Raw genomic sequence first — 25,286 nt, 5'->3', positions numbered from 1 at the left:
CCCAGCATTTTTATTGCAACCCACAATCAAAGCATGCAATTAAACTAAACACAGTAGTGACATTCTAACTAAAATGAATAGTTACCAAAATATAGTTATAAAAATATTGTCTTAGCGTTGATGAAATTAAGCTTGCTGTCTTCCAACAAGAGCACACTTTCTCCACTTGTTAGAATCCTGAAAAATACGTGTTGAAGTTTAAAAACAGCAATAATCAAATAAAAATAAAAACATCATCTTGTTTCTGTAACTTAACAAAAGGAAGCGGTATGGGAAAGAAACAGAAATGTAATGAATTGGACAAGAAGAAAAAACATAAGGGAGGATGGCAGTTTATTAGCACAGTACCAAATCTGTGTCTCAAAGAGTCTTCTGCTGAGCTGGAGTTGCAGTTCAGGGGTAGTGCACTTGCCTAGCACGTGCGAGCCACAAGTTCAACTCTGAGCAACACGAAAAAAGAAAATGAGATAAATGAAAGGTGTCTCAAAGAGTCTTCTGCTGAGCTGGAGTTGCAGTTCAGGGGTAGTGCACCTCTCTCTCTCTCTCTCTCCCTCTGTCTTTCTCTCTGAATGTGTGTTTATGTATGTGTGTGTGCATATATGTGTGCGTGATGTTTGTGGGGTGTGTGTGTGTGTGTGTGTGTGTGTGTGATGATGGGCATCAGAATCAAATGTTTCCTGTAAGCTAGGCCAGAGCTCTACCATGGGATACACTGGAGCCAGACGTGATTCTCAATGCAGCTATAGCTACAGTGAAATGAGTAAAAGTACTTTAAGATGGTACATGCTAGATGTCAATGATTGTGTATTATATTTTCATCTGCATCTAAATTTGCATAGATGGTAGAAAATTTGTGAATGATAGCATTTATCCCCTCTGCCTTTTACAAAATCTCTTTTGCTATTATTTCCACAGCTGGTACTAACCCATTGGCATAGATGTTAAATTCAATAGAACTTTTTTAATTTGAGCATTCACTATATGCCAGGCCTCATATAAGCTTTAGAAATTTCCTATTAATTTGCATCCCTTGGGACTGGAGAGATGCTCAGGAGTTAAGAGTACCAGCTGCTCTTGCAGAGGACTTGGGTTTGGTTCCCAGCACCCACATGGTAGCTAACAACTGTCTGTAATTCCCGTTCCAGTGGAATCCAATGTCCTCTTCTGATCTACATGGGCATTGCACACAAAGGTACACTTACATACATGCAGGCAATATAATCATACACATAAAAATAATAAATAATTTGCCTCTCTTTTTCTCTGAACCTCAGAGGAGAGTCAGTGTTGGGGTGGGGATTTCTGTAGGTCAGGATGTATTGATAAAGGGCATAGTGTGTCTAAATTTGTGTCATTGTTTCACCTTGTGCAAGATGTTCACATATTTAAAAAAGCAAACTAAGTAATTTGAAAGGCAAAGTGAAATAGCTTTGATCCATAATGATTTCCTACTCTGCCTAGTAGAGCCTGCGCATGTTTCTGCAAGTCACAAGGCTGTGCACACAAACGCAAAAAGTTTCCCCTGGGTAGATGATTAATGACACTCTTACTCTCCTGTTAGCAAGAACTCACAAAGTGTTCCTGAGCCGCCATTCTGTTTTGTTTTGGAAACAAAGTTTCTCTATGTAGCCCAGGCTGGTCTTAACCCCTCAATATTCCTGCTTAAGCCTCTTAAATGCTTGGATCCTAGGTGTGAGCTACTCCTATTTTATTTATGTTCTTTCCACATCATCACTGGCAGGGATAGACTCTCCTCTGAGGAAGGAGGTCTTGACTGAGAACAGGGGTGCAGCAAATGCCATGTTCTCCAAGGGGGCTGTCTTTAGCTTCCCATCACCGCTGCACTGAGCCCTCATCTAAGGATGGTCGACTAGGAGTATGGCAGGAAATGCCAACTAGTGCTTTTTTACCACCCTGCCTTTCCATGTGAGAAATCACATGATCACCTGGGTAACTTTAGAGCTTGAGGCTCCACTCTTAAATTCTCCATGAGCAGTAACAGTGAGAGCCAGGGAAGAAAAACATGGCAGGAAAGTTTAAACTAAAGGGGCTATTTCTCTTCAGCCCTTCAATCTCCTCTAAAAACAGTACAAATGTGACTAGGTGCAGGGGCACACACCTTTGATCCCAGCACTATGGAGACAGAAGCAGGTGGATCTCTGTGAGATTGTGGCCAGCCTGGTCTAAGCCAGCTGGGGCTTCATGGAGACCCTGTCTTAAAAATAAACAAACAAACAAAAAAGCCCACCCCCCCCCAAAGAAACCCAGAAACGTTACAAATTTAAACAAGATTTGAATCAAGGGTCTTTGAAAGTGACTGATCTTCCACTGGTCCTTGGGATGAGGAATAACAGAATTTCTGTCAACAGAGATTCTGCAGCAATCTAGGACTAACCCATGTCTACTGGCTATATCTTTAACTTTGTATGTGTGGCAAAATAAATTTCCTGTTTAATCATGTTAAGTAAACAAGCCAGTGGCATTTGTTATGTGAATGACATTGATGACCAAGCTCTCTTAGTCATTCTCTCTGCAAACCAGAGTTGAGGGCATGCTGTGGAATAGGAGCCAGTGTCTCAGAACAAGACAAAGTTACCTGACTTTGTGGAACTGCCTTCATTCTAGGCAGACAAATGAGTAGTAGGCACAGAAATAAGTAGATGCTATCCAGTAATAAAATCTGTGGTTAATACCTGGGCACAGTGTGCCCAATATCTGCTGGACTCTGTCCATCAGATAGCCAAAGACCTTTGCCATCTCTTACCTATTTCCCACTAAGCTCCACCCCTAATGACCTGGTGAATGTAGACAATTCACTAGTTACTAAGCATCCAACAAACTTGATGGCAGTGGGAGTTGTCCATATAAAAGTATAAAGGTCTCAACCCCACAGACATGGTGTGCCTTTCCCAAGCAATCTTTACTGTGAGTACAAGTGTCAAGACCTTGAATTCAACCAGAAAGATGTACCTTGTTCAAGAACAATGTGATGCTTTTTTTTTTTTAAAGAAGGGTTCCATAGAAATGCTTGCATTTGTAATTTTAAAAGTTCTCTTTTAGAGTCAGGCATGATAGAGAATGCCTTTAATCCCAGCACTCATGAGGCAGAGGCAGGCGAATCTCTGCAAAATCAAGGTTAACCTGGCCTATTTATCAAGTTCCAGGTAAGCTGGGACTACAGGGAGACCCTGTATCAATGTCCCCCAAAAAGATTTTTTTTTAAAAAAAAGGTGATGAGATGGCTCAGTGGGTAAAGGGGCTTGCCACCAAGCCTCATGTACAATAAATAAATGTGATTTTTGAAATTGAAAAAAGAGATAATTGTAGTTTGAAAATTCTCTCATCTCAAATACTTAAAACCAAGGAGAGAAACAGTGAGGAATAAAATGGTTTATTACACTGTGTTGATAAGGGGAAAAGGACTTAAATGCTTTCTTTGGTCAAGTGTAAGGGTAATATCAGATGCTTCCTATAAAATGTTAACCTTCATCTTGGGCTCTTTCATGATGGTTACAAGGAATACATATAACACAAGGGAAGTTTACTATAAGCAAGCATCGAAAGGGAGGGAGGTAGGAAGCACACGACTATGAATCCTGCCCCCACCTTGACCATGGTCAGAATTCACATTGCCAATGCAGGGGTGGACATCTGTGCCTCTGATTGCCGAACTGACTGAGTTTTTTCTTCTTTCTTTTTTTGAGACAGGATCTCATGCTATAATCCAGGCTAATCTGGAGCTCACTATATAGCCCAGGCTGGCCTCAAACTCTCAGCAATTCTGCTGCCTTAGCCTCCTAAATGCTAGAATTATAACCGTGAACTACCACACCTCTTCTGACTTGATTGCTTTTAAAAAATAATGAGGGCTGGAGAGATGGCTCAGCAGTTAAGAGCACTGGCTGCTCTTGTGGAGGACTCAGGTTCAATTCCCAGCACCCATATGGTGGCTAACAACCATCTGTAACTCCAGTTCCAGGGAATCTGACACCTTCTTCTGACCTCTGTGGACATTACACGACATGGGTATACGTATACACATGCAGGCAATACACTCAATAAAATAAAAATAATAAATAAAATATTTTTAAATAATGAAAGATAGAGAATTATTATGGGTAGAAAGAGACTGAGAAGAAGGGTGACTAGTTGTCTCTGTTTGCTTGGACTGAGTGGTTACCCAGGATACAAGACTTTGAGTGCTGACATGAAGAAAGTCCAGGCAAACAGGAATGAGTTGGGAACACTGCTAGGGACACACAATAGTGAAATGCAATTTGAGGAGTGCATGAGCCTGGTATGGGTCCCAGATTGCAGGAGAAAGTGGTGTGAAAGACATTATTGGGACAATTCACAGGATTTTAGCAAGAACTTTTAAAATGTGGTAAAATACACCTAGGGCACAATGTACTATCTTAACTATTTTTAGGGGTATAGGTTAGTGGCAGTGAACACATTTACAGTGCTGTGAAACCATCATTATAATCCATCTCCAGGAAATGTGTATCTTTCCAAATAGAAACTCAGTATCTATTAAACATTCTCCTCTCCTCTTACCACTTAATTATTTGTCACTATTCTTTCTTTTTAAGAATTTTGCCCATCCTAAGTAACCTAAATAGATGGAAATGTATAGTGCTATATTTGTTCTTTTGTGCCTGGCTTAATTCACCTAGCATGATATTTTCAACATGTATATGTGTTATAGCATATATCTGAATTTAATTTCATGCCTGAATAGTCCATTGTACGTATGCACCATTTTTTGTTTAAGCATCGATCTTTTAGGGGGTATGCTGGGTATTGAAACCAGCATCTTGCACATGCTTAGGCAAGCACTCAGTCATTGATTCCCAGCCTTATAAAATTTTTCTTCAGGGGTTGGACATTTAGTTCAGTGGTAGAATGCTTGTCTAGCAAGTTCAAGGCCTTGGGTTCAGTCCCCAGCACCTAGAAAAACAAAAATTTCTTTAGAAAATTTGAGACAGGGTCTTGTTATGTAGCCCAGGTTAGCTTGAATTTAGTCCTTATCTGCCTCTGCGTAGCTGGGACAGGTGTGGGCTACCATGCATGACTGCATTCATGTCTTAATGGACAGTTGGGTGGTTTCTACCTTTTGGCTCCTGTGAACAATGCTGCTAGAAGAACGGACATGTCTGTGCAATTCTATATTAAATAATTTGATACCTGTACTGAGGTCGTGTAAGAAAATGTCTAAGGAAATGTATTATACATGTTAGGAGGCAGAAGGGCATCAAACATCAGGAAAAACGAGAAAGGAAATATGGAAAAATATTAGTAACTGATGAATCAAAGTAAAGGGCATGTGAGTGTCCTGTACCTGTAGTTTCTGCGTGTTAAAGATTTAAAAAGAATACACAGGAAAGTAAGGAAAACAGAAAGTTCATTATAAGGATGAGGCCTCAGGGGGAAAGAGGGATTTATGAAGAGCTGGTTCTCCCAGCCCTGGAATGTAGTGAAGGGAGTGGAGGAGATTAGGATCCAGCACAGCCTCACTGGGCACCGCCTGTCCTGTGACTGGAAGTGGCTGCCGGGCCCCTTTCTGAGTGCTCTGCTGAGTTCTCAGTGACTCTCTGCTTCTCCTTGAACTGCTTCTGCTCCTACAGCTAGTTTCTCCATCCCGTTCTCGCCTCCTCTTGCTTTTCTCCTGGCTTCTCCTTCCTCCTCCTTCTCCCTCTCCTCCTCTGTTCTCTCCGTGCTGGCTGCTGCTGCCCTCTTCCTGTGCTTTAGGCATTTGGGCCATGTGGTACAGCGCATGCTGAACTTTGTATAGAGGGGACAGTAGCCTTGTAATTTAAGTGCATTTCGCATCCAGTCCAGTCTAGCTCAAAGACAAAGTGGTAGTAGGTGTGACCCAGCACACCTGGGATGTCACTGACACCCACGGGGCAGAAGTCTTCTACCCAACGCTAGAGCAGTCTTGGGCCCTTTCCCATTTGGTGTGTTTCTTTTGAAATCTTCTTCATACCGCGGACCCCCTCGCTCACATCCCATAGCAGAACCCTAACGCTGTCTGCTGAATCTCCTCTTGGGAGTCCCATCCAGCTTCAGGATGTCCCAAATCAAGAGTCGAATCTCCACCGTGTGGTCTGCCCATCGCTGTGTATGGCTGTTCTGACAGCCTGGTGCTCAGGAGCCAAACTTGGAAGCACTCTCTCCTACCGTGACCTTTATATGACTGACCAGTCTTGGTGGCTGTGCTCTCTTTGCCTTTCTCCACCCCTACCTGGTCCAGGACAGCTCCCTTTTTCCTATGGTTCCTTGCTAAAGCCTCTTGCATTTTCCCTGCCTCTACACTAGACCCAGTCCTACCTCTGTATGTGGTCTATTCAACAGAGGTCAAAGTCATCTTGCAGATTTGTGGTGCATATTACTATGCTTACCGTATCATGGCTCTCCCTCTCTCAAGTAAAAGATGAAGATATAATGGTTTTCAAGACCCCACATAATCTTAACCTTTGCTGGTCTCAGGGCCTCACTACTGGTCAGTCTCTACTTCCTTCTCCTTCGGCTCCAGTCACATTGGCCTCCTTCCTACCCCAGGACCTTTGCCCTTGTTGTTTCCTCTGCCAAACACATCCTTCATCATGTATTTGCAGTGGCTTTCTTCCTTCATTCTCCTCCTGAGGACTTTTCTGCCCCTTCAGTGAGTTGTCCGTTAACTACTGTGGACTCTACTTTGACTGAATGCCCTGTCTCTTTGGCATGTGACTTGTGTGTTTATGGTCTTTCTCCTGCCAGCTCCCTGAGGAGAAGAGACTGTTGATCTCAGGCTTGGCATGCTACAAGTGCCCTCTAATTGTTAGATGCATGCAGGACTGGGATGGCCAGGAGGAGGAGGAGGAGGTAGAGCTGAGGGACAGGGAACATATGCAGGCCCTGAAGGTTCAAGGCAGAGGTGCTGTGCCAGGTTTTATGGGTCCAAGAAGGATTTCAGGTCAGAGAGTGATAGTCTCTGGTAGGAGTCTGGGTAAGGATTAGAGCAGGTGGGAGTTGGGGTGCAGTAAGGGAGAGCAGGCTAGCATGATCAGTCAGAAGGAGGGTTGAAGAGCCACATGGAAGCTTCTGGAGTGTAGAGCCATATGTGGTCTAGAATCTTGCCCTGCCGGTCACTGCCAGCTTTCTTTCTATGTCCCCTTCAAGCCCAGCACCTGGCCTTCACTACCCAAGGCCACCACTGGGAGGCCACACCATCCCCGTTCCACCCCACCACAGACAGATCTGTGGCCATCCTGCCCTCTTATTTGGACCTATGCATACTGCATCTAGGAGTCTTCCTGACCTTGATTCTGTGCAGTCTGTCTTTCTATTCCTCACTCAGACCATGGGCATTAAAGCGTTCTACCCTTGATCCCCTTCCTCAATGATCACACCATCTCTGGCAACGTCACCACCTTAGGTACATTCAACCCTGGCTTCCCTCTAGAGAGCTGGGTTCTGTTGACAAAGAAGATGCAACAAAGAGCTGCCCCCAGGACCCTCCCCCACCCAGAATCCTCTTCACTTTCTAAAGTTGTGCCCTGGGAACCTCTTTCATTCAACAAGGCTTGAGGCTCAAAACTTGCCTCTGCCCCTGCCCTCTGCCCTGTCCCTTCCAGTCCCAGCTGCCTGCAGTTGCCTCTTGATTCTCTGTTCTTGGCCACCAGCTAGGTCCGACCTTATTAAGCCATCATGTGTGGACCTCTGAGTATTCCGTCCTGGACTCTAGAGAGGTATTAAATAGGCTCCTGGGGCACCCATGATAGCTCTTGTACTCTTCAGTGTGATTGCCTTACTCAAAACCCTTCAGTTAGCTCTCCGTTTCTCAAAAGGTCCATATGAGGCCTGTAATCTGGCTCAACAGGTAAAGGTGTTTGCTGCACGAGCCTGTTGACCTGAGTTCAATCCCCAGAACCCATGTAACCCTCAAACCTCCACATGTATGCCACGGCACATGCAAACCCCTGCCCCATCACACACACACACACACACACACACACACACACACACAAATAATAAAATCATCCACATAAGTAATTTGGGGAAAAAAAAGTCTATGCCCCCTCTTCATCATTCAAGTTCAAGCCCATTTCTGTCTTTATTTCCAATAAAAGCTCTACAAACTTCTCAAGCCTGCCAGGGCTGCACAGCGAGACCCTGTCTTAAAAACAAAACAAGCCAGGCGTGGTAGTGCAGGCCTTTAATCCCAGCACTCAGGAGGCAGAGGCAGGCAGAACTCTGTGAGTTTGAGGCCAGCCTGGTCTACATAGTGAGTTCCAGGCCAGCTGGGGCTACAGGGAAGCCCTGTCTCAAAAAGACCAAACAACAACAACAAAAAAACCCAAAAAACCAAAAACCAAACAAAAAGCTCTATAGCTGTAAACAGAACCTGTAACATAATAGCCAGTCAGACAAGCCACAACGGGCTCTGGGTCTGACTCATTTGGTTTCTATCACCAGCTATGTTTCCAGGTGGAAGACTCTCATGGGCCCATCCAGGGTTCCACACAGCTCCAGGCCTCGTGTGAGTTCACTAGAGTGGTTAACTTCTCTTCCACCCCTTTGCCAACCAAGGAATTTCTAATTTTGATTCACTATGACTCATTTCAAATAGCTTTTATTTCACCTAGGAGGGACTCTTGAAAAACTCTTAACTCACAGTGAATTTCCTAACCAGACTCATTTCTCCCGTCTACGTTTTGTGACCACAGTGCCTCCTGGCGGAGAGATGCTCATAGCGCAGTCTGTGGTTGCTGGACTCAGTGCTCAGTTTTAGAGACTGTAGGGAAAGTCTGTGAATGGACTTTCGTTACAGTTTAAAACAAAACAAAGCCAAGCCGAACAAAAACCATGCCATACACACCGTGAATAATGTTCATTATTGGAATTAGAATTCTGAATGTGGAACTCTGCGCTCAGCTCTAGACTGAAGGGCAGTTCTTTAACTGCAGATACTTGCCTCCAGCATTCACCAGCCCAGACCCTTCCCTGGGGTAAGGAGGAGAGGCCTGCCACCTGTATCCTGCCTGTCCTTCAGATTGTTCAGTTAGTAACTTTCTTTTTGGTGCTGGGGACGGAAGCCAGAGCTAAACATGCGCTCCTCACAGAGCCACATCCCGACTCCTCCACACCTTTTAACTTTCTCTTTCCCTGGCTGGGGGTCCTGTTTTACTTTGGTTCTCCGTTTGATGAAATGGTGACTGCTGACCGAAAGCAACCTGGGAGAGGAGTGGGTTTATCTGGCTTACAGGTGGGAGTCCATCATGATGGAAAGCCGAGGCGGGAGCTAAAGGCAGGAACCTGGAGGCTTGAAGCAGAGACCACAGAAGAACCTGCTTACTTACGGTCAGCCACCGTTTTCATAAGGCGGAGGCCCACTTGCCTAGGGATGGTGCCACCCACAGTGGGCTGGGCTCTCTTGCAACAATTAGCAATCCAGAAAATGCCCGCCTACACACCCACAGGCCAGACCCTGGAGGGCAATTCCTCAGTGGAGGTTAGTTCTTCCCAGGTGTGTCAAGTTGACAATGACAGCAAACTGACAGGTTCCGTCCCTCTTCTGTCCTCTGTCTTATTCTGAGCAGACACAGCCTGCTGCTGCTCTACAAACTGCAAACAGGCCCTGTAACACAAGATATACCAGACTCAGGCCACACTGGCCTCTGGGTCTGTCCTGTTTGCTCCTCCAAACTCCTATGGTTATTGTCTGCAGCTAAACTAACACAGGACACGTTACGTGGGAATGCTTTATTTTTCAAGTTTTCTGGATTTCCGATAGCACTTTATGTTAGGGTATATTAATTTTACAACATAATGGGTTTCACTGTGGCATTTAGACACATGTTTAGCATACTTTGGTTGCTTTTAGCCTCCCAGTTACCCTCACTTACCCCACGGAAGTTTTAATTGTATTTATTTTTAAATTTTTATTACATGTATTTATTTACATTTGCGTGCACACATGCGCTCGTGTGTGTGTGTGTGTGTGTGTGTGTGTGTGTGTGTGTGTGTGTGTGTAGATCAGATGTGTGTAGATCAGAGAACAACTTCTGGAAGTCAGTTCTCTCCTTCCATCATGTAGGTCCCGAGGATGGAACTCGGGTCATTAGGCTTGTTGGCAAGTGCCTTTATCATCTGAGCCTAGAACTATTTTTAAAAGAATATTCATTAGTCAGTCTTTGTTTTTTTATATATGTATGCTCTGTTTCCCACTAATTTGAGGGGCTCAGTCCACTGTCTTGATTGGCCTGGAGGAGCAGGTTCTACTGGCCACACCCACAGGCCAGTGCCTGAGGGACCACCTCTGTTGGAGCTGGGAGCCCTTCAGGTGCTCTAGGGTGGTGGATGGGAAATAAGGCCACTAGGCTATACAGTGACTTAGGGTTTGTTTTAGGAGACAGGGTCTCATGTATCCCAGGCTGATCTCACGTTTGCTATGTAGCTGAGGCTGGCCTTGAACTTCTGATCCTCCTGCCTCCACTTTCCAAGTGCCAAGGCTTAAAGGCATTTGACATGAGGCCCAGTTATATAGTGCTGGGGATCCAACCTAGGGCCTCAGCCAACTGAACTACATCCCCAGTCCTCTTTGTTTTTTTCAGACATTGCCTCACCATATAGCTCAGGCTGGCTTCAAACTTGTGATCCTCCTGCTCCAGCCTCCTGAGTGCTGAGATTACAGGTGTGAGCCCCCATGCCCAGCTGATTTAAGGTTCTTAATCTGCATGCACAAAAGATTTGCCCCCTCCCCGTTCCCTCTTACTCCCCCAGCTTGGAGCAGAGTGGGCTCAGTCAGGGAGGCCTCCTGGGAAGGTAAGTTTCTGTGAGGAGAGGGGGCTGACTTTGCACAGTCAGAAAGGGAGCCCAAAGGTGTGCTGTGGGAGGTAAAGACGACCAATCACCTTTGATGGAATGATGTTGTGGGAAGTACTTGCACAGGTATGGGCCCCAGGTGCTCATGGGAATTTGTGCTTTCCCTTCTAGGACTCCTGGAATGAGCTTCTCATTGGGGATGTGGAACTGAAAAGAGTGATGGCTTGCTCCAGGTGAGGCTCTTTCCTGTCCCTATGGGGGCGCACGGCCACTGTGCCTTGTTCCTCCTGTGATGCTCTGTGTGTATCCAGGTGCATTTTAACCACGGTGGACCCGGACACTGGTGTCATGAATAGGAAGGAACCTTTGGACACACTGAGAAGGTAGAGCTGGTGGATGGGTCTCTCCCTGGGGTCTAGGGGTCTGGGATAGGAGCCATGTTTAACACTTATTTGTATGGAGGAATAGTGAAAATACCACACACACACACACACACACACACACACACATATACACACACAGTAGTAGAGCTTTGGGGAGTCCTGGCTGTTAGGTAGTTGGGAAATATTTGGGTTTGGGTACCAGAATTTCTGCTTGCACAAATTATTTTTTATTTGGAATTTGTGATACAAATAAGCCACTTAAAAATTGCTTAGATAGCTTGGCAGATGTAATTATGGACTAAGTATTAGATAATACCAATTTGCTAGGTGTCCTGATGATATTGTGCTTATGCAGTGTAGGAATGATTCTTACAAAATGGACAGGGCAGAACTGAGACTAATGGTTTTTTTTTTTTTTTTTTTTTTTTGAGATAGGGTTTTCCTATAGCCCCGGCTGGCTTGGAATTTGCTATGTAGACCAGGCTGGCCTAGCTGATCTAATGACTTTTAATTAACCTTGCAACCTGTGGATGCAAAAGCATAACTCTCACCTCAAAGGGGGCAAGAGATAGTTTATTCTGGAGCCAAATATGAGTGACCATGGCCCAGGAACACAGATTCAGGTTACACCAAATTTCAGTTCTGGCATGGTAACAGTTACATTGCATTTTTATAGTAACAGGAAAAAAAAAAAAAGAAAAGTCATAAATCAAGACACCTTTCAAATATATTGGATACATTCAGTAGGCAGGTCACAGCAAAGGGGGGGGGCAGGTTTCTACTATAGGTCTCAGATGCTATCTGATGACATTGTTAGCTTTTTGATTGGTGAGACCTGGTGGTCTGCCAAGTTAGTATATTTTATTAGTCATAAGGGTGTTAATTCAGAAACAGAGGTAGGCAAGGTGTGGCTATTTATGGGGTTAAAGATGTCCCCAGATGATTTGTGAATAGGCTCTGGATCTGTAACATTCCAGACTCTCCACAGTCTCCGGAGTGCTAGTCAGTTGATGAGCCTTGTAGGAAGATCAGTCCAAGATGCAGAAGTTCTTTCTGGAACTTTCTTTAACAAACCAAAAAGCTATGACAAACAAACTCATTGAGCCATGTGCTCTTGTGACATGGGGACCTGACCTTGATTGCTTGGAACCACACTTTGCTCTAGACAGTCAATGTGCTTGAATTAGCAAATCAAAGCCTCAGAAGAAAGTGTATTCCTATTCATGTTTTCATTGAAAACATTGAAGATTGAAAAGAATGCTTGACCGTGTGTGTGTGTGTGTGTGTGTGTGTGTGTGTGTGTGTGAGAGAGAGAGAGAGAGAGAGAGAGAGAGAGAGAGAGAGAGAGAGAGAGAAAGAGAGAGATGTTTTAAGCCTAGGAATAAAAGGGCAACATTGTCTGAAAAGGGTGGATCCAAGCTTACAGTTCCCCAAATGAAGCTGGAGGAATGGCTTTGAATAAAATTATGGGTGGGGCCTGCCTCAGCAGCACTGTTCCAAGAGACACCTGTGGGAACATGTGCCCTCTGAGTGTAAACCCACTCTTACAACTCAAGTTAAGAGTCGGGCTGTTTATTCAGGTATAACTGTAATGTTGGCATGGTAATGCCACAATGTAGGAAATGGTAGGCTGGTGGCTCAGCTGCTGAAGGTACCACTGATCTTGCTGAGCTGAACTCAGTCCCTGGGACCCACATAGAGAAAGGAGAGAACCAACTTTGGCCAGTTGGCCTCTGGCCGTCACATGACCGATGTGGCATGCATGCAGGCTGTGCTGGATAGCTTTAGTTGTCAACTTGACACACCTGGGTAGCGGGAGCCTCAATTGGGGAAATGCCTCCATTGGACTGGCCTGTGGCCCTGTCTGTGGGGCATTTTCTTGATTTTTGAGTGATGTGTGAGGGCCCAACCCACTGTGGGCGGTGCCACCCCGGCAGGTGGTTCCTGTATTGTATAAGAAAGCAGGCTGAGCATGGGTCAGAGGAGCAAGCCAGTAAGCAGCATTCCTCCATGGCCTGTGCTCCAGCTCCCGCTTCCAGGTTCCTGCCCTGAGTTCCAACCTTGGGCTCTCTCAGTGATGAACTGTGACCTGGGAGATAAGCCTTTCCTCCCCAAGTAGTTATGGGTCAGAGTGTTTTGTCACAGCAATTAAAAGCAAACTAGAACACAGGCATACACACGCACACATACACATATAAATAAACGTAATAAAAATTTTAAAAGAGAAATGTCAGTGTATTGCAGAGATGTTTCTTATAGTGCATATAGTGGATAAAGTGGCTCAATGCCTGGGTCTGTTAAATTTTAACAAAAAACAAATGCATTAATATTTGAAAAAGTGCGTCAGAGTCTAGAGAAATATAATCTATACGGTAATCATTTGGGTGCCCTCGGCGTTACTCTATTTTTATGTTTACTTCAAAATTTCAGAAGAAAAATTTTAAGCAAAAAACAAAATTGGAGAGAATAATTTAAAATGGCATAAAAAAGCCTGGGATGTAACTTGATTTTAGAATACTTGCTTAGCATGCATAAGACTCTGGGTTCAATCCTCAGTATTGCCAAAATAACTGTATAAAGGGGGTTGAGATGAGATTAATTTTAAAATAACATGTAGAATTTATTTTTTTCTTTTTATTTGAGTTTGTATGACCATATATGTGTCTATGCACATGAATAAGAACAATCAGCCAAAATAAACCTTTTCTGTTTTGTAAGTTGATCATCACAGGAATTTTGTCATAGGGTCTAAAACTGCCTAACACATTTTAAAATGTAAAACATGAAAACAAGTAGAAAAACCCCAAAGGATTGCTGTGTGTGCGTGTGTGTGCGTAAGAGGGAGAGAGAGAAAAGAGGGCAGAAATACACAGTAAAATATTAAATGTAATGTGTATGTAAAAATTGAGAGGGAGGGAGGAAGGGGGAGAGAGGAGAGAGAGAGAGAGAGAGAGAGAGAGAGAGAGAGAGAGAGAAAGAGAGACAGTAAAATGCCAAGTGTAGAATTGAAGCAGTTGCTCATGTCCACTGTAAGCTTTTATCTGCCTAAGAATTTTCATAATACAGCAGTCCCCCTTGTGTGTGTTTTTATTTTCTATGGTCAGCTATGGTTTGAAAACATTAAAGGGTAATTCCAAAAACAAATTCACAACTTATTTTTAAATTATTCTTTATTTTTATAATTTTTATTACATTTATTTTTACATGTGCATGTGTGTGGAGGTCAACTTGTGAAAGCTGGTTTTCTTTTCTGTCCTGGGGGTCCTGGGGATTGAACTCAGAACATCAGATTTGATAGCAAGTGCTTTTACCCATTGAGCCATCTTGCTGACCCAATTCATAATTAGAAAAAAAATTTGTATTGAATTTTTGTGTATTTCATACAGAATATCTTAATCATCTTTATACCTCCTTCCCTATTCAAATTCATAATTTTTAAAACAAATTTAATAGTGATAAGTTGTTTGTATCATTCAATATTGTTGTTAATCTCTCGTTAATCTCTCGTGTGAACTAAACTTTATTGTAGGCGTGTGTGTACAGAAAAAAGCCAGCTTTTCAAGGCTTTCATATGACCCACAGTTTCATGTGTCCACTGGAGGTCTTAGAAGGATCCCCAGAGAGCTGGGGGGAGGTGCTCCTGTGAGACACCGGGGCCAGTGTCACCATGTAAGGCAGAACACCAGGAGAGGGACAGGCTTGGGGGCAGAAACAGTGACAGTCTAGTGCTTGTTTGCCTTCACTCGTATCAGAACAATCCAGAATCCAGTCTTCTTGTTTCTATGGCAACAAAGATGCTAGAGAAAGGAGAGGGGCAAGGTGGACAGTAGAAAGAGCCCTGGCCTGGGGTCCAGAGACCAGGCCATTGAGGTGTGCCCAACAGCAAGCACACTTCATCCAGACCCTGGCTGTTCTTTCTTTGGGGTGCTGGAGATGGAATCCAGAGCTTTGTGCATCCTAGGCAAACTTGTCTACCATTGAACTGTCTCCAGCCACTTTTACTTAAATTTTAAAAAATTTGTATTTTATGAGTGTTTTTGTCTGCTGCAAGTGCACCATGCGCATGCGTTGCCCAAGGTGGCCAGAAGAGGGCATTGGATTCCCTGGAACTGGAGGTGGTTGTAAGCTGCTATGTGGAAGCTGGGAACCCAACCACTGAACCACCTCTCCAGCTCCAAGACCGAGGTTTTTTGTTTTGAGACAGGGTCTCACTGAGACCCAGGCTGGCCTTGAACTCTGTAGCCCAGGTAAGCCTTGAACTTGTGATTCTCCTGCCTCAGCTTCCCGAGTAGCTTTGAATCCTGCAGCCCTATAACTCCAATCTGTGTGAGGGCAGAACAGGTGACCTGGGACTCTGGTTGTCCTCCTTTCTTCTATGTCTTGATCGCTGCCCGTCCTGCAGTGATTGGCGTCAGACTTCCTTTCCTTCTGGATTTGGAAGGCTTGCCTTGCAGAAATGGCGTCCTCAAAGCACTCGGAGTGTGGGGGCTGGTTCTTTCCATCGTCAGCGCCCCTTCCTCGGGAGGCTGTGTTTATAGAAGGAGAGTAATGGATGGACCCCAAACGCAGAGCGAAGGCAGGAAGGGGGGAATCACAGGAGCCCATCCCCACCCTCTGATCTTCTGCAGGCTTCGTACAGCCCAGCCGTCCTGCCCTAATTGCTCCTAATACCCGGAGGAGACAGTACAGCCAGCCTAGGTGTCTTCTCCTATCTCTCCCTGAGATTTAAAGTGCCATGGCCCAGTGATTTATGCCCTTCTCGGGACAGGTGGTCATAAATCGTGCAGGGAAAGGCCCCACCACATGGCATAAATCAGGGGAGAGGAGCACACAGCAGCATCAACACCAGCCTCTGGCCACACGGCCCGAGTCTCTGTGTGTGGCTGGTGTCCAGGGACTGGCGCTGTTCTGAACTGAATGTGCTGAGCAGGGAGGCAGACGTCTCAGCCCACCTGCCTGGCCTTGTCTGCTACTATATGGCCAGAGCTCAGCTGGGCAGAGCAAGGTGAGGGAGAGAAATACTCCAGTATTGCATGGCGAGGTTAAGCCAGGGGATGCCAGTCTGCTCATGGGAAAGTAGGTGGATGGGCTTGTTCCTTTCTTACTTAAAGGTAAATGCATACATACCAATCCACAATGTATGAAGGGGCCCTGTTTCTGCAATGTCTTGCTCCTAACAGAGAGAACACAGCATGTTTACTGCAAGGATGCTCAGAAATGTTGCAGGAGATGGGAGAACTTTGACAGTCACAACAGGTACCACCAGCTATTTGCACTGGACTGTGCTGTGCTGAGCTAAAGGCAGGAGGATGGGGGGCGGGGTAGGGAACTGTGTCTGAGGAGACAGCAGACTCTAGCTGGCTCTCTCACCTACTTATTTTACATTTTTAAAATTAAAAAAATTTTATTTTTATTTTATGTGTATGAGTGTATTGCCTACATGTGTGTAAGTGCACCAGTGTCGTTCCATATCCTCGGAGGTCAGAAGAAGGCTTTGGATCCCCCCGGCCTGGGGTTATGGACAGTTGTTAGCTACCATGTGGGTGCTGAGACTTGAACCTGGGTCCTCTACAAGAGCAGTCAGTGCTCTTAACCATCTCTCCAGCCCATATTTAAAAAAAAATTAAAAACTTTTTATATTTATTCATTCTTTGTCTCTCTATTTCTCTGTCTCTCTCTCTGTCTCTCTCTGTCTCTCTCTGTCTCTTTCTGTCTCTCTCTCTCTCTCTCTGTCTCTGTCTCTGGCCATGTGCGATAGCACTCTTGTAGAGGTCAACTTTCCCAACTCTGTAGAGTCTGTTCTCCCCTTCCACCTTGTGGGTTCTGGGGATTGACCTCAGGTCTTTAATCTGGCGGCCAGCACCTTTACCCACTGAGGTCTCTTATTGGCCCCAGTCCTACATCATCATCATCATCATTATTATTGTTATTATTATTTTAAACATTTTATTTATTATTTTTATTTTATATGTATTTGTATATTGCCTGAATGTATGTAAGTGCACCCGTGTCATGCAATGCCCATGGAGGTCAGAAGAGGCTGTCGGATCCCCTGGAACTGGGATTACAGACAGTTGTTAGCTGCCATGTGGGTGGTGGGATTTGAACCTGGGTCTTCTGCAAGAACAGCCAGTGTTCTTAACCACTGAGCCGTCTCTCCAGCCCCCATTATTATTATTATTATTGTTGTTGTTGTTATTATCATCATCATCGTCATCATTGGCAGTGCAGGGGTGGAACCCAGGGCCTTGTGCATGCTAAGCAAGTACTCTGCTACGTCCTCTGCATACTTCAGTTCTGAAACCTCAGTTTATTTATGTATAACAGCTAAATTCACACCTCATCTGGTAATTGAAATAAGGCAATGCACATGATCTACAGTAGGTGATCAGAGACTGTCCACAGGCCAGTGCACACTATAGTCCTTGACCAGCCAGGTTTGAACATCTGACACTTTTTGAAACAGGAGAAACCAGATGACACCTTCCATTCCTCAGGCTGCTGTCAAGGAGACCTAACCAACTGAATCAGTGGGGGTGGGGTGGGGAGTGAGATGTGGAGGTGGTGGCAGCACCCATGTGTCACTTCTCCAGGAGCTGTCACAATGCTGCCCTGACTCTGAACTTGGCCACAGAGATAGGTAGTGAGACCTCAGAAACGCCCTTGCCTGGGGCTGCCCATTCTCTGTGATCTCCACATGGGGCCTGACCAGAGACCCTTGTCTGGAGTCCTGGCCTAGTCACTGTCATGAGTAAACCAGACAGTGTAACTCATGAATGGTCCTCACTTCTCAGGTGACAAGAAGTTTCCATTCATACTCTGTTATGTAAAGATGGAGACTTCTGGTTGGAGGAAGGAAGGGAGGCTTTTATTTTTTCCTTTCTGTGCTGGGCATGGAAGCCAGAACCTCAAGCATGTTAGGCAAGTGCTGTACCTCTGAGCTACATGCTCAGCCCTTGGAGACCTCTGTTTAAGCTAAATAACAAATCATAAGGTTGCCTGCTTTTCAGGTAATTGTGTGTTTTATATTCTTTTAAATAAAATGCGTGGAAAAAGTTTCTTTTAATTTACTGGGGCTGGAGAGATGGCTCAGCAGTTAAGAATACTTGCTGTTCTTCCAGAGGACCTAGGTTTGATTCTCAGCATCCACATGGCAGCTAACAACTATCTGTAACTTCAGTTCCAGGGGATCTGCTATCCTCTTCTGGCCTCCGCAGGCATTGCATGCACATGTTGGACTTACATACACGCAGGCAAAGCATTCACACACATAAAATAAAAATAATAAATAAAATATTGTAAATATAATTTACTGCCAGGTATGGTGGCTGACGTCTATAGTCTCAGCACTCTGGAGGCTGAGGCAGGAGGATTGCCACAATTTTGAGACCAGCCTGGGCTACATAGTGAGTTCCAGGTCAGCTTGGGCTACAGAGTGAGGTTCCATCTCAAAACTTAGTTTATTAATGCGAACAGAAGTTGTGTATATACAAAGATAAAGTCAGAGAAGGACCATTTAACTAGTCAGTTCCGTTTTTAGTGCTGAGTAAGGCTTGACGTAGACATCTTGCAATACCCCTTTATGTCCACCAGAGGCCGCTGTTGACTTCATTTTCCCCCCCCAGACCCCCGGCCCCGCCTTAGCCGCAGAGGGGTGTAGGATGTAGAGAGCTGCCGCTGGGGCCTGAGACGCCCTGGAAGGCCGAGCTAGCCAGGACCAAGTCTCCACTCCCAAAGCCCTTCCCTTCTCTATTACCCTACAGCAGAATGGACTGCCACATGCAGGCTAGTGACCTAAACTTGCGCTTTTGCAAACCAGCCACTCTGTACCACTAGCAGCCTAAGGAGCCTGGGAAGGGAGGGGCGGCTGCCCTTGGGAGCTCCATCAGTTGCCTAGTGGGGCAGCGAGTGGATGCAGCGGTGGAGGGAGGGTGAAGCCCAGGAATGGTACAGGCTTAGGGCCGATGAGTGATTTGTTGGATCTCTTCATTCTTGCCAGGCCTGGGGAGGAAGCTTGGATAGAAAGAGCGAATACAAGGCCTGACTGCACCCCAGGCAGGCATTCTAGTGTCGGCCAGAACAGGGCTTCAGCTCCAGACTAGTTCTTAGATCTAGGATCTCGGGCACACTGGTGGCGCCTCTGAGACTCACCTGCAGAACAAGGATGGCTCGCACTCCCACACAGGCCTGGGGTAGGTAGGCATCGAGGTAACGTGGAAAGTGCTTGCTACATACACAGGTATACGGGATAAGCAGACCCCGCACTACAGAACCTGGGACCACGATATGCCAAGCCGTGGAAGTGCTGCTGGCCTCTGATCTTGAAGGACACACTGACCAAAACACTCCCCAAATGTCCCTGCCATTGCCTGCTGACCAAGGGAGAGGGAGATGAAAAGAGATGTCTGTATTGTAGGTCCAAGGCCATTACAGGCTATGGGGTGAGGGGACACTCTAGGCATGGTGACATAGCCCAGATCAGCAGCTCTCTGCATCCACCCATCCATGCTTCCTTTCATCCATGTTCATAACGGGTTGCATTGTGCCAGGCACTGTAGCAGGACTTGAGGCTATAGCGGGAGGCAGGGCTGATGCGCTGGTATCCACAGTGTTTGAAGGCCATGCAGGCAGACACAGCTCCCTGCTCTTTATTGTTAACATTAATTTATTCTTTGACAATTTCATACATGTACATAATACATGCTGAGGCTATAGTTCAGTAGGTAGAGTGCTAGCCTAGCATACCAAAGGATGTATGTTTGATTCCCCAGTACCTCCTAAACTAGGGCAGTGGCATTCAAGCCTGCCATCCCAGCAGGGGGTCAGGAGTTCAAGGTCATCCCAGCCTCATCCAGCTCCTGAGCCACCTGGACTACATGAGACCCTGTCTCAAATCCACTCCCATAGCAGAAACTTTAGCTCTCTGCCAGTTATGGTGGCACACGCTCACAGGATATGTTGGGTAGACAGACGCTAGCCTGAGCTACACCTAACACATTCTCCTCTGTGTCCTCTGTTTTCACTAACCATTTCTGCTTTGAAGAGTAAAATTAGAACCAAGCTCTTGCAATGGATTTATTTATTTATTATTTTTTATGTGTATGCATATATTGCCTGCATGTAGGTAAATGCACCCGTGTCGTGCAATGCCTGCAGACAGAAGAGACTGTTGGATACCCTGGAACTGGAGTTATGGACAGTTGTTAGCTGCCATGTGGGTTCTGGGATTTGAACCCAGGTCTTCTGCAAGAACAGCCAGTGTTCTTAACCACTGAACCATCTCTCCAGCCCTGCAACATATTTTTTTAAAGGCAAAGTAGAATTAAGTCAGTGCTTTCGATATTGATGCCTTAAATATAAAAGTGATGAATAATTGGGATTAGCTTATGTGAGAAACTAAAGCTAACTCTCCTGGTGTAGAGGTCACTGTGGGCAGGGTCCTGCCACACATTACCTACCCATCTCACCATGCTCATTCTCTGTGGGCTTCTGCCTGACAAAGATATCTATGTTCACAGCCACCTCCCCAAAACCTTGGTATGTAGCCCAGTGTGACCTGGAACTTGCTGTCCTCCTGCCTCAGCCTCCTGAGTGCTGAAATTAGATGTGCATACTACCACATCTAGCTCATGCTGTCTTTAAGAGTCTCACTAATAGTCGTATCCATTGGACATGCACTTGTGAGTCACAGGCATCCTGCAAGGCCCAGCACTGGGAATGAGCAGGACAAGAGCTGTACACACTTCTCCAGGGTCACCCCATCTTATAGAACAGACAGATATGTGACCCAACTCTTTAGGACAAGACATGGGAGGGAAGAGAAATCGAGGGCAGGAAATGGCTGCTGGCTTGTGGGACTGGGGGCTTCTTCCCTGGGGCATGTGGCTGTTGAGTTGGGCTTGGAGGAAAAGGTGGAATTCTGCTGCACCAGGAAGGGAGGAGGGACAGCCATGGGAATCACCAAGTCAGGGAAATTCAAAGCCAGGTGAAGCACACTGGGGAACCCAGCAGAGTGTACATGGGAATAGGTAAGCGCAGGGGCAAGGGATGGAGAGATGGCTCGCCAGTTAAGAGCACTGGCTGCTATTGCGGAGGACCCGGGTTCGATTCCCAGCACCCATGTGGTGGCTAATAACCATTTAGTACTCCTGGTCCAGAGGATCTGATGGCCTCTTCTGGTCTCTACAGGCACTGTATGCATGTGGATTGTACAACATGGGTATACTTACATATATGCAGGCAAAACACTCATATACATAAAAAAATTAAAAACTTTTTTTAAAAGATCAGGGATGAAAGTTTGAGAAAGCTGACTGAAACCAGGTAGAGGGTTTTGCACACCAGGTAGAAGAGCTGGAATGCTTCTCCTTTTTTAAAAAAAAGATTTTATCTATTTTATTTTACATGTATTACTGTATTGCCTGCATGTATGTAAATGCACCTGTGTTGTGCAATGCCTGAGGAGGTCAGAAGATGGCATCAGATCCACTGGAACAGGAGTTAAGGATGGTTATTAGTTGCCATGTGGGTGCTGGGAACAGAACCTGGGTCCTCTGCAAGAGCAGTCAGTGCTCTTAATTGCTGAGCCATCTCTCCAGTCCCAAGGAATGCTACTCTTTAGGCCCTGGGAGTCATGGAAAGTTTCACGGTCTAGGAATGATAAGATCAGAGTAAAATCAAGACTGTCATAGAGTACCGTGTCTACAATAAATTGACATGGGACAAATGAAGAGAGATTGGTTAAGAAGTTGTTTAACTTCTATTACATTTTTATTTAGTGTGCGTGTGTGTGTGTGTGTGTGCGCGCGTGCGTGCGTGCTCATGCATGCATGTGCAACAGTGTGCATGTGGAGGTCAGAGAACAACTTGGGAGAGTCAGTTCTCGCCTGTCATGTGGATTCTGGGGATGGAATTCAGGTGGTCAGGCTTAGTGGCAAGCCCGTTTACCTGCTGGGTCATCTTTTTGGCCCGCATTTAACTTCTAATGTAGTCTGAGCATGCCAGTATCAAGACTGTAACAGCGGCAACGAGAAAAATCAAGCAGTTAAAGGATGTTGCTAAGAAGACCCTCAAGCAGCCAGGGCTGAGAGGAGAGAGATGGGAAGGAAGCCTGAGGGTTTGGCCAGGACTTCAGACACACATAGAGGAGTTGGGAGGGAAGGGAAGGTGATAGACATGTCTAAGCATATGGGGTATCTAATTTTTTTCTCTTTTTTTGGACTTCTTATTATGTATACAGGTGTTTTGCTTGTAAGCATAAGTGCACCTGTGGGTGCAATGCCATCAGAGGCCAGAAAAGGGCACTGGATTCCCTAGAACTGGAATTAAGGACTGTTGTTAGCTGCCATGTGGGTGCTGGGAACTGAGCCCTGGTCCTCTTAACTGCTGTGTCTTAACAGCCAGTGCTCTTAACTGCTGAGCCATATCTCCAGCCCCCAGTATCAAATTTCTTAATTCTGGAAAAGGAAATATTAATATATGGGAAAGACATGGGGGATGGAGTTTTGGGCTACATCCCTGTGCTTTGCCCTGACCTGATGCTCTTTGGCCTTCTCTGTTAGACCTGCAGGGATTGCTGCTCTAGGCTGAGGGGTAGACATAGGTTCAGCCTAGACACAGCCCGGGTTGGGGAGGGTGGGTATCTGCACTGGACCTGTTCACTGTAACTCATCATCGTCTTTTCTCCCCTGTTGCAGTTACCGCCTGTGTGACCCTTCGGAACAAAAGTTCTATGGAAAGTTACCCCTCTTTGGGCAGTATTTTGCTCTGGAAAACCCAGGGACCATCAAAGTGGGAGACCCTGTGTACCTTCTGAGTCAGTAGTGGGATCTGTATGCTCTGGAGTACTGGATGCCTCTTTAAAAGGTCTTTAAAAGTGACATTACTTGAAACACAGTGTTTCAGTGTTTTCTTTGGAAAGGTGTTTTCCAAGTTTTTCCTCTTCCCAGTTTCCTTCTGTGTCATGGCTTCCCAGCTCTGGTGCCCAAAGCAAAGACATACAGTCTTGGAGAGTTTAGTAGACTATGTTAAGTCTCTTAAACGATCGCAGGCTTCTCGATATGCCCTGTATATGATTATGAAATAATTCTTTCTCCTACTTTTTCATTTACTTACCAGGAGCACAAATGTCTAGCATCTCTCTACCAGTCTTTTGGGAAAGAGAAAGGAAAAAGAAGTCAGGATGTGCGGGCCAGAGGAATGTTCTGGAATGTTTCATTAGCTTGCACATGATGCATGCGATGGAAATGAAATTGTCTCCCAGATCAAGCTGAATGATCTGGCACATTGCTTCCCAGGACAGTGTCTGTGAAGGTTTGAAGGATCCTTTCAGACATGCAACGCCTCTGAAACGGCAAGGTAGAAAAGACAGGGTCTGGGCTGACTGAAAATAAGATCATTTTTGTTTTCCCATGAAGCAGTGTCAACACATCCTTCGCAGGGTTCAGAACCTTTCAAGCATGCGGGGTGAACTGTGTCACCAGAGACGGAAAGACCTCTGGCTGGGTGGCTAATATGAAATTTGGCCTTGCCCAGCAAATTGTTGCTTCTCTTAATATGAGCAATATAAAATGAGCCTGGGAGGAGATGGTGCCATCTAGTGGCGGTGAGTGACAGCTCAGCAAAGCCCCCAACCCTGCGAAAACTTGAAAAATAATCTTAGGACTAAATTTAGTTTTCTGTACTAGAAGAATTTCAGTCTGGAGGAAGTGAAGGAGCCCCAGGTTCCCTGTGTTTCTCTCCTTTAGTAAGGTGATTTTCTTTTCTTTAAAAATTTTTTTATTTACTTTTTTATTTTATGTATATGAGTGTTTTGCCTACATGTATGTAAGTGCATCTGTGTCATGCAATGCCTGCAGAGGTCAGAAAAAGGCATCAGGAACTGGAGTTAAGGACAGTTGTTAGCAGTCATGTGAGTGCTGGGAACCAAACCCAGATCATCTACAAGAGCAGTCAGTACTCTTAGCCACTGAGCCATCTCTCCAGCCCCCCCCCCCTTTTTTAAAAATTATTTTAGCCGGTGTGGTGGCACATGTCTGTAGTCCCAGCACTTGGGAGGCAGAGGCAGGTGGATCTCTGTGAGTTCAAGGCTAGCCTGGTCTACATAATGAGTTCTAGGCCAGCTGGGGCTACAGGGAGACCCTGTTTCAAAAAGACCAAAAAAATTTATTTTTAAATTATATGTATGTGTATGTATCTGTGTGTGGGTGCTGGTGGAGGCCAGAAGAGAGTAGAAAAGGGTGCTGGCTCACCCTGAAACCAGAGTTACACAGGGTTGTGAGCAGCTTAAGGTGAATGCTACGAACAAAACCTGGGCTTTCTGTAGGAACAGGAAATGTTCTTAACCAATGGGCCATCTCTCCAGACCCGAGGGGTAAATTTTTTAAAGCTCTTGGGAATAAGGCTGTGGGTTCCAGAGACCTCTTTGATCCTTGCAGGTGCCCCCAAAGTATGACCAGATACTCCTGATATTCAGGGTGAAAATGCTTTGTAAAGGGGGAAGAAAAATGATTCTGTAGTTTCACACAGACCACTGCAAACCTTCAAAGGAAACAAACATGATATGGCTTGTTTAAAAGTTTTTCTTTTTTCTTCAATGTAGTTATTGAATTTTTGTGCATTTCATACATCTTAATCATATTAGACCCCCTCCTTTATCTGTACCCCCCCACCCATGCATTCGTGCATGGATTTCATGCATTCTTTTGTATATTTTAAGGCTTATCGAGTCAAGTTTGTGTACCCAGATGTCCCTCAGTGTGAGTTCATCCACTGGAGCCTGGTCAGCCTATCTAACATCACTCCCTTAAAGAAGACCAACTCTCCCTCACGCAGCAGTAATCACTTGCCAATAGTTCTTCAGTTAGGGTTGGGGCCTGCTGCCTATTTCCCCGGTTCTATGCTGGGTTTTGTCTGAGTTTGCACGGGTCTTGTGCATGCTCTCACCATTGCTGTAAGTTCATATGAACAAGTTCCTAGAATCCTGAATAACTGCTTCCTTATGGTCATCCTCCATCCCTGGCTCTTACAATCTTTCCACCCCTTCTTCTGCAGTGGTCCCTAAGCCCTGGCTGGTTGGGGTTTACTCTCAGAGTC

The 25,286-nt window shown here is 45.4% G+C and overlaps 1 protein-coding gene across 3 annotated transcripts in view; it reads left to right on the top strand.

Annotated features, from left to right (window-relative positions):
• Marc1 (mitochondrial amidoxime reducing component 1) overlaps positions 1-23,087 on the top strand; it is a 49,627-nt gene extending 26,540 nt beyond the window's left edge. Inside the window, exons 5-7 of one of the 3 annotated variants that reach the window (XM_008823770.3) lie at positions 10,981-11,042; positions 11,121-11,192; positions 22,889-23,087. In XM_008823770.3, the coding sequence (XP_008821992.1) occupies positions 10,981-11,042; positions 11,121-11,192; positions 22,889-23,015 (261 nt within the window). In that variant the 3' untranslated portion in view covers positions 23,016-23,087. Of the gene's footprint in view, positions 1-10,980; positions 11,043-11,120; positions 11,193-16,372; positions 16,452-22,888 lie in introns of those variants that run through there. The other 2 variants (XM_029559009.1, XM_029559010.1) reach the window with 2 other exon arrangements.
• Positions 23,088-25,286: the final 2,199 nt, after the last annotated feature.

This window comes from Nannospalax galili, unplaced genomic scaffold, assembly GCF_000622305.1.
Source record: "Nannospalax galili isolate Female #2095 unplaced genomic scaffold, S.galili_v1.0 scaffold368, whole genome shotgun sequence".
Lineage (NCBI taxonomy): Eukaryota > Metazoa > Chordata > Mammalia > Rodentia > Spalacidae > Nannospalax > Nannospalax galili.
Note: the sequence above shows the minus strand (reverse complement) of the source record. Positions and strands in the feature narration are given on the sequence as shown.